The following is a 15,016-nucleotide window of genomic DNA, read 5'->3' as shown; positions in this document are numbered from 1 at the left end:
TATTACAGTTTTATCAAATGGAATGTCCAGTTCCATTAATGATTGTGAACATTTAATTGTAAACTACAAGACTTATGATTTTAGATATTCTGTGTAATAATAATAATAAAAAAATGAAGAGAGAAAATTTTAATAGTTTTTTTATTGTTTTAGTGAGTATTATTCACTCACCAAATTGGTGAGGCTGCTGGAAATTCAGTTTGAATTATTTTAACAAATTGACTCATCAAAATAGCTAAAGTTTACTAAGAATGCTCTAAATAGGTTAAATGCCCAATGTTCATAAAAATTATCAGCGAATAACAACTTAATTTACTCAATTTAAATAAGAATGACTTACAAAATAATTGAGATTTAGGGCACTATTCCTAACACGAGACAACCAATTCAACGACCACCTCTCACAAATGAATCAGTGCTAGACATGGAAGGAGCAGAAGCCTGGGAAAAAGGAAATGACAAGAAATCATATGATTCTTTACTTGTAATGGCATCAAAAGAAGCGTTGTAATGTGGTAATTCCCGCAGATCAGCATCGCCATCCAAAAACTGCACCACTTGCTTCATGCTGGGCCTAGCAGATGGTATTGCATGAGAGCAAAGAAGGCCTAATTTCAAAACCAATTCCATTTCCTCCACCACATAATTACCTTCCAATCTAGGATCGCTAGTATCAAGGATAGCTCCTCTTCTACAACACTCAGTGACCCAATCAACCAAAATCACCTGTTCAGCCTGTCCCTGGGCCTGTACCTTTAAAGGCATCCTTCCACAAGCCACTTCGAGGATGAAAGCCCCAAAAGCAAACACATCAGTGAAAGTGGTTGCCCTTCCAGTTCTGTAAAGCTCCGGAGCCAAATAACCCACGGTCCCAACCAAACTGGTGGTTTGGGGATTGGTACCATGGTCGTGTAATCTTGCAAGGCCAAAATCTCCTAACTTTCCATTTAATTCAGCATCCAAAAGAATATTGCTTGATTTTACATCTCGGTGGAGAACAACTTGCTCCCACTCTTCATGGAGGTAAAGAAGGCCAGATGCTACTCCTCTGATGATTCGAAATCGTTGAGCCCAGTTAAGGTTTGGTTTTTTGTTGCCATATAAGAACCTGTCAAGGCTTCCGTTGGGCATATAATCATAGACCAAGAGGAGTTCTCCCCTTCGCCGGCAATAGCCCAGGAGCTGCACCAAGTTCCTATGCCTCAATCTTCCCATGCTAACGATCTCTGCCACAAATTCCTTCATCCCTTGTTTTGAATCATGGGAGACTCTCTTTACTGCAATTTGTACATTTGAAGGAAGTGTTCCTATATAAACCTTTCCAAAGCCTCCCTCTCCAAGAAGTTCCGTGTCTTTGAAACCTTTGGTTGCTTTGTGGAGATTCTTATAGCTGAACCTGTGGGGGCCGTACTCCTCTTCCCAATCTTCTCGTAGTTCTTCATATTTCTTCCTCCTCAATATGTAAGCAACAGCTCCAGCGACGGTTATCAGCACGATCGCTACTGCTATGAAAGAAGTGATGAGCACAAGGCTTGGTGTCTCTTTCCTCTTTGGAAGTGGAGGAAGGCTTGAAACATCAAGGCTTTGTGATGGTCCACTTTTATTAAAGCTCCATCCAAGAATGTAGTGGTCACTTGCAAGTGTACCTGTAGCTGAAGAGAAACCAACATACATGGATTCCAAGAGATATTGAGACAGGTCGATGTGTCTTGACAAGAGAGGCCTGTTTGGTTTTGGGATTGTGGTAGGGGCAAGTGTTACATTCAGGAACTTTTCTGTTTCATTGTAGTCTATCCAAAGATGCATTGGCTTCCCACTCGTGAGCTCTAAGCTTATATTCTTCCCTTCTTTATCGGTAAAATACGTTGCGGGAGCAATTTCAACAGAATCTATGCTGTTGACATCGATTCCCACATGATCTGTAATATTTCCAAAATCAGACCCCGGAACAGGATTAAGCTCGATGGCCAAGATGTGGTTTGCAGAAGAGTTGTCATTTGAATCATTGAAGAGCCCCAGATACCGATTTGCTTCAGCATGGGAGAAGTTTCTCGAGGGACTGATGGTAAAGGCGATGCCTTGACCACCATTGTCTTCCACTGCAGGAACCATGGCAAACACAAAGTTTGTAGAAAATGAAAGGGACGAAGTTGTGTTGAATTTCATTGGAAATTGATAGAAAGCATGACCAACTGCGTTGCGTGAAAGATTGGTTAGCTGCAATAGACCATTGGGGTGGATTTTTGCGAGTCCATCAAGACTCAGATTGGCTTGATCATCACGGAAGCCATTGTAGATGAAGCCGGTTTCATCTTGAGCAAGGGCCAAAAGGGTATAGGAAACATAGACAAGTACCAGAAAATGAAGTGATCTAAGAACTATTGCCATTGGAAAAAGAGGAAAAAAGAAACAAAAATCTTCCTATTTGTAGACAGAAGGCTTTTATTTGTTTGTCTTGGACTCATGAGAAAGGACACAGGTTATATATATATATATATATATCGAGAGAGAGAGAGAATGTAAGGGAGGAAAATGACGATATTTTTATAATATTTGACTCTGCATCGAATTGTATTAAGTTAAGATGCGGTAAACAAGGCAAAGTAGATCAAATAAGGTGACGAACTAATGACAGTTGCCATAGCCATGATGGCTAATCAATCAATTAACTTCACAAAGAGGATAGACATTAGACGACAGTCTTCTTGGAACTCTGATTGGAAAAGTAGTTATACATGCACTGCACCACCCTTGCTGCCACCTACGTTGACTATGATTTGAAAGATTCTAACTAAAGAAAAAGAAAAAAATTCATCCAATGAATCCGTCCTCCTTTTTTCTTCATCCAATGAATCCGGCCTCCAAGGAGGACGGAGACTAAGGTCATTCTCAGCTGTTTCTCAATTATTATTTTTAAATATAGAGAATAAAATTATTTTTTATTTTTTTATAAAAAAATACATACAACAATATTTTTTTTAATTTTTTTTTCCTATATCATTAAAATATTATTTTTTTATTTTTACTTTACTTAAAATTAAAAAAAAATAAAGTAGGAGAGATAATATATTTTTTGAATAAACAATTGAATGAAAAGTAGATAGTATTTCTCAATACATTAAGAAGTACTATTTCTGTACATGTCTTTGTCAAATAAGTCCAAAGAACCCGACATTTATCGAAGCCCGTTACAAATCACCCACCAAAGAGGATAGAGGTTTGGTCAATGTAAATACCCCATTTATATTTTTTTCAAACTACGTGCCATAGAAAATTGATTTTTTTCTAGTGCCTTCGGGAATAAAGTCTTTGATAATTAATTCAAACCTTTGGAATAAAGTTTTGGCAATCTCACCAACATAACTTGAAATAAAATAGAAGAAAAATTAATTCCAGTGCCAATATTTTCAATGTGGATGAAGTTTTTATGTGCATACAGGACCTTAACGTGACTTTATTTTTTATTTTTTAATTATTTTTTGTAATAATGTGAGTTGATTTTTGTTCATGTGAAAGTTTATTATATATCAACTCAAACAATATTAGCTCATGATTCAGTGTTTGAAGAGTAGGGTCTAGTCTTCTAGACCGGCCTTCACTGAAATTTCGTCCATGTGATGAAAGAAAGAAAGGTAAGTTTTGGATGCTGGTTTCATCCATAAATTCAATTTGCATGTGCTTTAATTAATTGTGCCCTAAATGTCAAAAGGCAATATTGATCACATCACTTGTGCAACGTGTTTTTTTTTTTTTGACAGAAGGGTTAAGTGAATAGTATGGATAAAAGAAAACAAGCAATTACGTATTTTTCTTCATTAAATAGGAGTAATGTTATATAACACATATTTTCATCCAAAATAAGAACGTTTCACAGGTAAAATCACACTAGGCCGTCAAACCCAAGAAACTCATATACTATAAAAAAAATCCAATTACAAATAAGACATACTTATAAAATCTTTGTAACGAACATCATACTTATACGAAACAATCGACCCATTTGTTTCTAAAGCAATAGCTTCAAAATCTATAGACAATTCTTTTATACGAGCTTCTACTTGCAATTTCGAAACTCTGGTAGCCAAAGATTTTATAACAAAACTAAAGTTTTGTTGCCGTTTGGGTGTTGGAATTTTGAAATCAGAATTGAATTCTTATTTGGTTTGTAAATTTCGAGGCAAAAAAAATGTGTTTGGGTGATGAGTAGAATTTAAATTCTTTTTGAAATTGTGTTTGGGTGTTGGATTTTTTAGATTGAAAAGTAGTGTTTTTTTAATGCTAGAAAATGATTGAAGGTATGAAAAGTTGTGTATAATGATTAATGTTATGAAAAGTAGTGTGGAATAATAATTGAAATAATAATAATTTATTATAAAAATTATTCGGGTTTTTTTTTTATGATGTTAGGTGGGACCCACGCTTAAAGTAAGACTTTTTTTTGAAAAAGAGTTGAATTTCGGGTCAAATACTGGGTTGAAACTGGGTTCAATCTGGGTTTTGAAAAAAAAAAAAAAACGAATATTGATTATATTCTGTTCCCAAACGCACCATTGAAGGTAAAATAACCTTGAAGCTTTTTTTTTTGTATAGTGACTGCAGTCTGCATACAGGGACGAAACTAGGAGGGCCGGCGAGGGCCATGCCCCCCCACCCCCCCAATTCCAAAAAAAAAAAAAAAAAAAAAAAATTAGGTAAAACAAAAATTAACTGTAACCTTTTTTTTTTATTTTTTTTTGACTCTCGACCCTTCTCAAAACAACTTCTAGCTCCGTCAGCATATATATATATATAGCAACCAATAAAGATATTCCCAAAAAAAAAAAACCAATAAAGGTTCATGTCCCTTCATGCATTTATGAAGTTGTGCTCTTCCATTCGCTAAGGAGGCTAGCGATTTCTTGTAGGGGTGTGCAGGACCCGCCCGCCCCGCAAAACCGCCCCACCCCGCCCCTTAACAACACCTACCCGCGCCCCTAATAAACGGATCCCGGTTTTGTTTTAAGCAAACCACACGGTGCGGTGCGGTTTGCGGGTCTGGATTTGGAAAAATCCCGGGGACCCACCCCTCCCCACCCCGCATCGTGATAAAAATAAAAATAAAAATAAAAATAAAATTAAAAAAAAAAAAAAAAACCCTAAAGTTTACCCTAAGCGCCGCCCCCCTCCTTTTCTTTTCAGTTTTGGCATTTCGTCTTCCAGAGAGTTCCCCTTCGTCAGTTTGCCCTTTGGCCCTTTCACCCCCTCAGTGCCCTCAACCCCTCAGTCTCACACTGCGCTGCCGCTGCCACTACCAGCCTACCACTATACTCAATTTCATTAGGGTTTTGGAGAGCTCTCTGGACTCAACCTTGTTCTCTGACGCCGATCTTCGTTTCTTCGGCTCTTCATCTTCTTCAACCGTTCGTCTACCACTACCAGTGTAATACCCCGTATTTTTTAAATATGAATATTTATGAAAATAAATATTCATTTACTAAGGAACCTTTATTGTTTTTTTAAAAGTTTAGATGGACCTCAAACTTTAGAATAACGAAAATAGGGACAAACAAACTCCGTTTTGGTCGATTCAAAATCTAGAACGCTTGTCTCGAAGTCCTTTAGCTACCCTCCGAATTTCATAATTTTTGGACTTCGTTAAAGATATGAAAACACCTGCAAAAACTACTACCCCTGTTTTGAGCGAAAATTTAACATTTATATTAGTAGGCCCATTTTATTTGTTTAAGAACCCAGGCCACATGTTTAAGAGGAGCCCAATCCTAGTCCACGTGCACTTTGATGCCCAGCCCACACTTACAAATTAACTTAGCCTACACGTCTTGATGAGTTGATCAAAAGAAAATGAACAAATGGCAAGCTACCAACGCAACACTCATCAAACTTGAAGCCCAAGCTGAATTTCAAACATTAGATGAGAAGTCAATGTTTATCAAGCTAAGGACGTGTTGCCCAAGCTGTGTCTCACCAAACTTGCTGCCCAAGTTGCCGCCCTAACCATTGGATAAGCTTTAATCAAAACCATCTCAGCCGTCTAAATGTGTATAAAAGGAAAGCACCTATACGTTGTTTCACGCCCAACACCTTCTTCCTTTGTTTCTATGTTTTGCATAAACTCTCCTTGCTCTTTGCTCTCTCTCTCTGAACAACAAAAAGGAGCAACTCAGAAAACAACTCTCGCTCTCTTTGCAACTCTCTCACCGCATCTTTCTTCTCGGGACTTTGTGTGTTAAAGAATTTTTTAGATTGGTAACGAGTTATCCCCGATTGCTCCTGTACACCGAGGCTCCCAGGGTTGACAAAAGCGGAATGAAGCTTCTCCAAGGATTCTGCAAAATAAAGGGCCGTTGGGGGTGTCCCAGCAACGCCTCCTCCGACGGTCAAATTAGAATGGATTCAATGAAAGAAAGGAAAGCTTTTTTTGTGTTTAGGCAGAGAGAACATTACTTCTTTTTTTTTTTGTCGTTCCAGGAAAGAAGAAAAACTTTCTCTTATATGTCTATTTTTTCTTTCATCATTATTTTTCACATCACCATTTATTATCTTCACATCACCATTTATTATCCGTAGATGCCTTTCTTTTCCTCAATTAATTCTTACCACGGACCCAGGTGCTTATCGCCTGCTCATTCTCACTTTCCCTGAATGGCGGCGGATGGCTATCGAATAATAAGACAGAAATATTAATTGTTAGCGAATCTCTCCCTTGGCTCAACCCCATCTGCTCCTAGCCCTGGACCCTAGCCCGGCTCCTCAGCTTTTCACAGAGTTGGCGGGAAATCCCTGACAATTACCCCCCGAATTCTCTCTCCATTCCTTACGAAGGGGAAGAGAATTCTACTGTTTTCCCTCGGAACTATTCTTTCCCGCCATTTAATTCGGGGGCGTCTGGCCTTCTGTGCTTCGCGTATGCAGGGACCTGTGTTCTCGCCGTTGTTACCTTTCTCAATGGGTCTCTGTAACCCTTACCGTTGTTTTGTATCGTGCTCACATTATATAAGCGTAAGGGGGGGGCGATTCAATTGCTCTTTGCTCTTACCGGAAAGGGGCATTTAAGTTGCCTTGAATGGAGGCCAGCACTGCTAGCCTGAAGCGGATGGCCTTTGGAGTGCTCTTGTACTGATCGGGCGCGTTTCGTCGTGGGCAAGAGGCCTTTGCGCACGGCGCAATAATGACTGACAGACGACCTTTCGATTTCCGCACCGGTGACAAGATTAATCCGCCGCTATCAATCAAACGGTCGCACGTCCCTTCGGTTTCCAGTGCCTGTCAGTCCGCCCATAAATAACTCACCTCGGCCCCATTTCCCGTCATCTCCCCTGTTATCCCTTTCTGGTTTTGTTCTTCCATTTGCTCAGTACCCTTCCCCTTCTCGCTCTCCCAGATATTCCCTGGCCATTACTCTTGGAGGGGATTCGTCGGCCAGGGGCCGCATCATCGTCCCTGAAGAGCCCATCCCTCTTGCTGCTGTCCACCCGTCAGACGCCGGATCTGGAGTTGCTCGTCTGGTGCCGCCGGAAGATCGGGTGGAGTCGACCTGGTTGGGAAGCCATGAGGCGGTCCTAGGCGGGCCTATGATATCGGCCCGTCCACCAACCTTTTCTTCCAGGAGGCTGGCTCCCTGGGAATAGCCGGGGGCGAGGTCACTTTGACGGAACGTATGCTAATGGCGGGGGTGCGGCTCCCGTTTCCTAAAATCGTCCGAGAAGTTTGCGCATTCCTAGGAGTAGCCCCCAGCCAGATTGCTCCAAACGGCTGGAGGTACGTGATTGCGTCGTCTATTCTGTGGCGTCAAGTCCTCGAAACTGAGATGGATGCCGCCCAATTTTTCAGCATTTATCGCCCCTCTATCAAAGGTGGGACTGTAGAACTTCGCGTCTGCCAAGATCCGATGTTCTACCTCGACCAACGCAAGTATGGGAATAATAAAGGTTGGAGGCAACAGTTCTTTCGAGTCTCCGGTGAATGGGAGTGCCCTTCCCATACTACCCTCCCCGATTCTCAAAGGGTCCCCAGAGAGTGGAGACCGCTAGTGGATGACCTGCGAATATTGCCTACGCTGAGCGTCCCCAAGATTAAAGAGGTCAACAGCATGCTCTCCTGCTCGGCCAGGTCAGTCCGAGCGTCCATTGACTTTGAGAACCTCGTATCGGTTCAAAGTTTGAACGACTGTTTTGGGTACGGGATTCCGGAGAAAATAGTGACCTTGGATAAGAGGGGAGTTCCGATCTCGGGGTGGTCAGTGACGACTAGCAGGCCCATTCCTGGTAAAGCTCCGAAGAAGACCGCTCAGAGAGGGGGCGTTCGGGGAAGCACTTCCGGGAAGTAACCCGAGCACTTGTCAAGGAAAGCACGGGCCCCAACAACACACAAACAGGCAACCCCAGCCGTTCAATCCCCAGAGACTTCCTCGGATGGGCTTGGAACAGAATCATCGGTCGATTCCGACGACACAATCATGAGGGAAATAGACGAAGTCGCCGAGTTGTCGACTGGAGGGGATGAAGGGAGTTCCTCTCCGGCGGTAACTATCCTTCCCAGGGACCCTCGCGCAGGAACCTCCTCGTCCACCTTGCACCCTCGATCCCCTCCTCCTTCCTTTGAGGGTTTTGTTGAGGAAACAGTCGTCGCCACCATTGCAGAGGGCGTTAGGTGTACTAACACCTCTTCGGCTCATCCGGATCCTCTTCCCCCACCGTCGAAGGGCCCATCAGCCCAACCCGAGAGCATCCCGTCCAAACGAAAGGGGAAAGAGGTTGTCCTAGCTGCCGACGAGGGCCCCGAGCGCAAAAAGCTTCACACGGACCGTGATAGTGGATTCATGGTAAGCCGTATCCTAGCAATGGCCAAGACCTTTGCTCCTCCGAGGAGTCATATTCTCCCCACCACCATTCCTTCATCAGAACCAGGGGTACCCCCACATTCACAGGGTCCCCTCGCCAATCCCTCTGAGCCTGGAATAACTCCGGTCACTGGCAACGTCGGCGAGGGGGACGCACCCCCCGGCTAGTTGCAAGCTTCCCCCGTAGGCGAGGAAGAACAGGACAATTTCTCCGTTGAGTTCGCACGACTGGAAGAGGAGGTAGCCTCTGACAGAGAAGCGCTTGCGAGGAATTCACCTGCAGGTTCGGGGTCACCGCTGCCGGGAGCAACCAGCAATCCCCCCAGAGCATCAACATCCATTCTTCAAAGTCCCACCCCTCAGGCCGGACATCGGTCAAATTTCCAAACTGAGGGGCTAGTAGGTTGTCCACTGGAGGCTCTGAGCTCCCTTGTCACTGCTGGGCGTGGCCCCGACCTCGGTCACATCCAAGCAAAGGACTTCGCAGAGCTGCTAACCGGGAAAATCCTCCAGGTAGCTCTTCAGTATTCGTCGGATTCTGTTCCTTGTTCTCGTTCACGTGTTAACGTGTTTGTTTATCCTTACTGTGTAGCTCACCGTGGACGTAGCCGCATCTTGGAGGAATTTTGAAGATTGCGATCGTGGTCAGTCCAAATCTATTCAGGATTTGCAAGCTCAAATTAAGGAGCTTGAGGACGCATCCACAAAACAGAAGAGAGCTCTGGCCGAGTCCGAGAAGCATCGCCTCAGGCTGCACAAGCTGTCCGAGCTTAATCAAAGCACACTCCAGAGCGTATTAGAAAGCGGCGAGAAGATGGTCAAGGACATGGAACTCTTGGAGGAGAAGGCGGCCATGGCCCAGACCCGATTAAAGGATGCACTATTCGAGAAGGCAAGGCTGGAGGCCACGCTGGAGGTCGAGCTCTAGTCCTCTGGCTCTCTAAGGGCGACCATTCAATCTCTACACTCTGAGAACTAGGCATTGAAGTCAGATTTACTCTCAGTTCAGGTGGAGAGGGATCAAGCTGTATCCGACAAGGAGAAGATTTCCGAGGAGAGGGACCAAGCATTGTACGAGAAGGGCGTGACGCTTACAGCCAGGGACCAAGCCACGTCTAGGCTTGAGCAAGAAATCGAGGCAAAGAAATGGGCTATTAAACTTCAAGACGAGGCCATCGAAGAAAGGAGGGAAGCCGTAGAGAAGATCGAGGAACTCCATCTTCAAGTGGTCGAACTCCAAAGAGAAATCTCCCAAGTTCCGGAGCTCCAAGATTCATCGTGGGCCATGGGCTTTAACTGGGGGTTTGAATATTACCGGGACGTGGCCAAAAGTGCCCCACCTAGTGACGAGGCTTTCAAGGACCTCGACATCAGTACCATTCGGATTTCGGACGCCGCCCTCGAGGCCATGGCAAGACTGGGGGTCGAGCAGTTCCCACATGTGACTGACTGGAGTCAAAGGGGTTCCCAACCCGCTCCGCCCACGGATCCCAACCTCGGATCCACCTCTGCGACGTCAGCAACAGACTCCTCGCCTAAGGGAGGTAGCACTAACCCAACTGGAGAAGGGACATCTGTTTCCGGCCATGCTCCTGACAACCCCTAGTGTTCTCATTACTGTTTTACTTTAGTTCGTAAAACTTGTACACTTTTATAAATTAAATGCTTCGTTTAACATTACCATTAATGTCCACCTAGCACCACATTACAGCACTTATGACAGCCAACCGAAATTTATTATTACTTCCGACTTCCCAGAGTTAGGTGTACCAATTATCACGGGAATCGCGCGCGCCTTAAGTAGCTCCTTGCCTATATATATATGCACTTAAACTCTCTTCGCCAATCATTCTTCCACTCTAAGTTTTCCTATTTTTACTTCTTTTTGCATCCTTTCTTCACAAGGGGTTCCATGTTCCTGCGACATCGGCCTTCAGACTCAAAGCCTTGGGTCCGCAGTTTTCGTCCCCGTATGTTCGGATGTGCGATCTTCGGCTTTATCCCAAGAGGGAGGTGCGATCTCCGACTTTATGCCGGGGAAACATACCTTTCCGGGCATCCTTCTTTGCTCCTGCCGGAGCCCATTGAGAAGACGTCAGCCTGTCTGCTGAGTTCCTCTCCATAGAGACGTTGGCGGGGAAGGAACGAGGGAATTCAGTATCCTATGCCATCCAGTTTAGAGGTCAGCACGCCAAAAGACTGGGAAACCAACTGTTCAAATTGACAAGGTCGGCAACTTACTACTGTATGACGTACACACCCATGTATATTGACATAGATGTCTCATTATGTATGTTCACACACTTTACAAGCGAACTTGCCCTGTTGTTGTTTACTTTTGAATTCATCATTAAAGATTGCTCACCAATTACTTTTCGATTGAAGCGGTCGAACAAAAATACATGAATAAGCAGATAATGGGAGAGCGCTCCATTTGCATTTTTGTTGCTTTAAAAACTTCGTAAGATCACTGTCCTGCGGGTCCCTTACCCCCCCCCCCAAATCCGGTCAGCCCGAAAAACCTTCGGCTGGGGGGATTTGTCAGAAAAGATAATATAGCACTCCCCGTGTCCGGAGATGGGGAGGCCAATTCTCCCCCTGTCCGGAGACAGGGGGTACCCCCTGTTATTCCCCTCGTAGGGGCGGGCTCCCAATTCTCCCCCTGTCCGGAGATAGGGGGTATCCCCCCGTTATTTCCCTCGTAGGGGCGGGCTCCCAATCACCCCCCTGTCCGGAGATAGGGGGTTTCCTCTGTTATTCCCCTCGTAGGGGCGGGCTCCCAATTCTCCCCCTGCCCGGAGACAAGGGGTATCCCCCCGTTATTCCCCTCGTAGGGGCGGGCTCCTAATCACCCCCCTGTCCGGAGACAGGGGGTTTCCCCCGTTATTCCCCTCGTAGGGGCGGGCTCCCAATTCTCCCCCTGTCCGGAGACAAGGGGTATCCCCCCGTTATTCCCCTCGTAGGGGCGGGCTCCTAATCACCCCCATGTCCGGAGACAGGGGGTACCCCCCGTTATTCCCCTCGTAGGGGCTGGCTCCCAATTCTCCCCCTGTCCGGAGATAGGAGGTATACCCCCGTTATTCCCCTCGTAGGGGCGGGCTCCCAATCACCCCCTTGTCCGGAGACAGAGGGCCGAACGTTCCAGGATTGGTGCGACAGGGAACTTTACTTCACAGAATGAAAGTTTCAAAAGTAGTATTTTTTGAGGTGGTCTACATTCCAAGCCCTCGACACCGCTTTCCTTTGCCCCGTAGTCAAGCGGTAGGCCCCGTTTTTACTGGAGCTAACAATTCTGTAGGGCCCTTCCCAATTCGGTCCTAGCTTGCCATCAGTGGGTTCTCGAGTCATCAAATTGACCTTCCGTAGGACCCAGTCGCCAACCTGAAGTTCCCTAGGTTTGACCTTCTTATCGTAATACTTGGCTACACGGCGTTGATAGGCCGCGCATGCCGCACGGGCGTCCTCGCATTGCTCCTGCAGTAAATCCAAGTGCAGATTCATGCCCTCTTCATTCAACCCCGGATCGTAGTGGGCCACTCTGAAACTCGATGACCCCACTTCCACTGGTATCACTGCTTCCATTCCATAAGTTAGGGCGAACGGAGTCTCCCCTGAAGCAGTTCTAACCGTAGTCCGGTAGGACCATAGCACTTCCGGGAGGTACTCAACCCAAGCTCCCTTTTTCTGGCCGAGTTTCTTCTTCAACATTTGAATCAATGTCTTGTTAGTGGCCTCTACCTGGCCATTAGATTTAGGGAAGACAGGAGTGGAGAAACTCTTTCGTATGTCTAGCTCGGCGCACCATTCGCGGAAACGGTCACAATCGAATTGCTTCCCATTATCAGTCACCATGGCGTACGGTATCCCAAACCTGCACACTATCGACTTCCACAGAAATTTGATGACATTCTCGGTTGTGATCGTTGCAAGTGCCTCGGCCTCAGCCCATTTAGTGAAATAGTCCACTGCAACTAGTACAAACTTTCTGTTACCTTTTCCTGCCAGCATGGGGCCGACAATGTCTATCCCCCACTTGGCGAATGGCCAAGGGGATGTGATTGAATGAAGGTACTCCGGGGAACTTCTGGGGATGCAAGCAAATCTCTGGCACGCGTCACAGGCTCTCACTAACTCAGCTGCGTCCTTATGCATCGTCGGCCAATAGTATCCTGCCCTGATAACCTTGTTCGCCAGAGCCTTAGCTCCCGAATGATTTCCGCATACTCCATGATGCACTTCCCTTAACACATAATTTGCATCTTCATTCGGCAGACATTTCAGCAAGGGAAAGGAATACACCCGCCTGTACAAGGTTCCTCCGACTAAAACATATCGGGCCGAATGGCGAACGACCTTCTGAGCCTCCTCCTTGGCCGACGGGAGCTCACCTATTCTTAAATACCGTATAACTTCGGTAGCCCACTCAGGGTCCACTTCACTTACCTGCATCAACTCTCCGGTCGACGACACTGTCGGGCAAGCTTTGACTAAAACTCTACAGCCACTTTTACTGACACAGTCGGGTCTGTTCCTGACCCGATACGCGAGAGAGCATCTGCCAGTCCATTCTCCTCCCTTGGGATTTTAGTTAGGACGACCCTGTCAAAGTGGGAGTAGAATTGGTGCACCTTTCCGAGGTACTCGGACATCCTTGCCTCCTGTGCGGCATAGCTTCCATTTATCTGTTCAACGACAACCTGTGAATCGCTCCGAATCTCCATATTCATTATTCCCATTTGCTGCGCATTTCCATGGCCGAAAGTACTGCCTCATATTCGGCTTCATTATTAGTGGCAGGGAAGTCAAATTTAAGGGCATACCTGTATTCCTCTCGATCAGGCCGTCGGAACACCACTCCAGCCCCGCTTCCTCCTCTCGCCGAAGAACCATCAACATAAGCAACCCAAACCGGCCCCTTCGAGAATCCTTCTCCGTCCAGACTCTTGTTCATTTCTATTACAAAATCGGCCAAGGCCTGTGCCTTTACTGCTGTCCGGGGGTGGTACTCGATGTCAAATTGCCCTAACTCGATTGCCCAATTGACTAGCCTTCCCGATAGATCCAGTTTTTGCAGTATTTTTCAGAGGGGGTATTCGGTGAGTACCCGCACTGCGTGGGCTTGGAAGTAGGGTCTCAACCTTCGCGCCGTAATCACCAAAGCATACGCCAACTTCTCAATGCGAGGATATCGTTCCTCCGCCCCGTGCAATACCTTACTAGTAAAGTACACTGGTCTTTGCTTGCCTGAATCCTCCCTCATCAACACTGAGCTGACCGCGGTTCGGGATACCGCAAGATACAAGTAGAGGACCTCCCCCTCTACCGGACGACTCAAGAGTGGCGGGTTGGCCAAATAGATTTTCAGCTCCCCAAAGGCTCTCTCGCATTCTTCCGTCCAATTGAAAGCCTTCTTCAAAACCTTAAAGAATGGTAGGCACTTGTCCGAAGACCTGGAAACAAAGCGGTTCAGAGCGGCTAATCTTCCTGTCAATTGCTGCAGCTGTTTCATTGTCCGAGGGGACGGCATTTCCAAAATAGCCCTAACTTTATCGGGGTTCGCTTCAATTCCCCTATGCGATACCATAAAACCCAAGAATTTTCCGGAGTCGACCCCAAAAGCACATTTCTGTGGGTTCAACTTCATTTGATACCTCCTCAAATTCTCGAAGGCTTCCGCTAGATCCGCGACATGGCCTCCCGTAGTTAGACTTTTAACAAGCATGTCGTCGACATACACCTCCATATTCTGCCCGATTTGCATCTGGAACATCTTATTCACAAGTCTTTGATAAGTAGCACTAGCATTCTTTAACCCGAAGGGCATCACCGTATAGCAGTATAGTCCGCGATCAATCGTAAACGACGTCTTCTCCTGGTCGGCCTCCACCATACGTATTTGATTGTAGCCGGAGAATGCATCCATAAAGCTCAACACCTCATGCCCCGCCGTAGAATCAACAAGCTGGTCTATCCTGCTATCCTTCGGACAGGCTTTGTTGAGGTCGGTGAAGTCTACACACATCCTCCATTTCCCGTTTACTTTCTTTACCAATACCACATTGGCCAACCATTCCGGGTAGTCAACTTCCCGAATAAATCCAGCTTCAATCAACTTCTGTACCTCGTCAGCGATTGCCTGATTGCGCTCTGGGGTAAAAGTTCTCCTCCGCTGCTTCA

The 15,016-nt window shown here is 45.8% G+C and overlaps 1 protein-coding gene across 1 annotated transcript; it reads right to left on the bottom strand.

Moving 5' to 3' along the window:
* Nucleotides 1-302: 302 nt before the first annotated feature.
* LOC133878043 (L-type lectin-domain containing receptor kinase SIT2-like) lies at nt 303-2,434 on the bottom strand. The gene has a single exon (XM_062316528.1). It carries the CDS (start codon nt 2,386-2,388, stop codon nt 388-390), a length of 2,001 nt encoding a protein of 666 aa, XP_062172512.1. The 5' UTR covers nt 2,389-2,434; the 3' UTR covers nt 303-387.
* Nucleotides 2,435-15,016: the final 12,582 nt, after the last annotated feature.

The sequence above is a fragment of the Alnus glutinosa genome, chromosome 9 (assembly GCF_958979055.1).
Source record: "Alnus glutinosa chromosome 9, dhAlnGlut1.1, whole genome shotgun sequence".
Taxonomy (NCBI): Eukaryota; Viridiplantae; Streptophyta; class Magnoliopsida; order Fagales; family Betulaceae; genus Alnus; species Alnus glutinosa.
Note: the sequence above shows the minus strand (reverse complement) of the source record. Positions and strands in the feature narration are given on the sequence as shown.

Bases quoted from the DNA above. Each gene is read 5' to 3' on its own strand.
- LOC133878043 (XM_062316528.1), bottom strand. From the start codon at position 2,388: ATGGCAATAGTTCTTAGATCACTTCATTTTCTGGTACTTGTCTATGTT.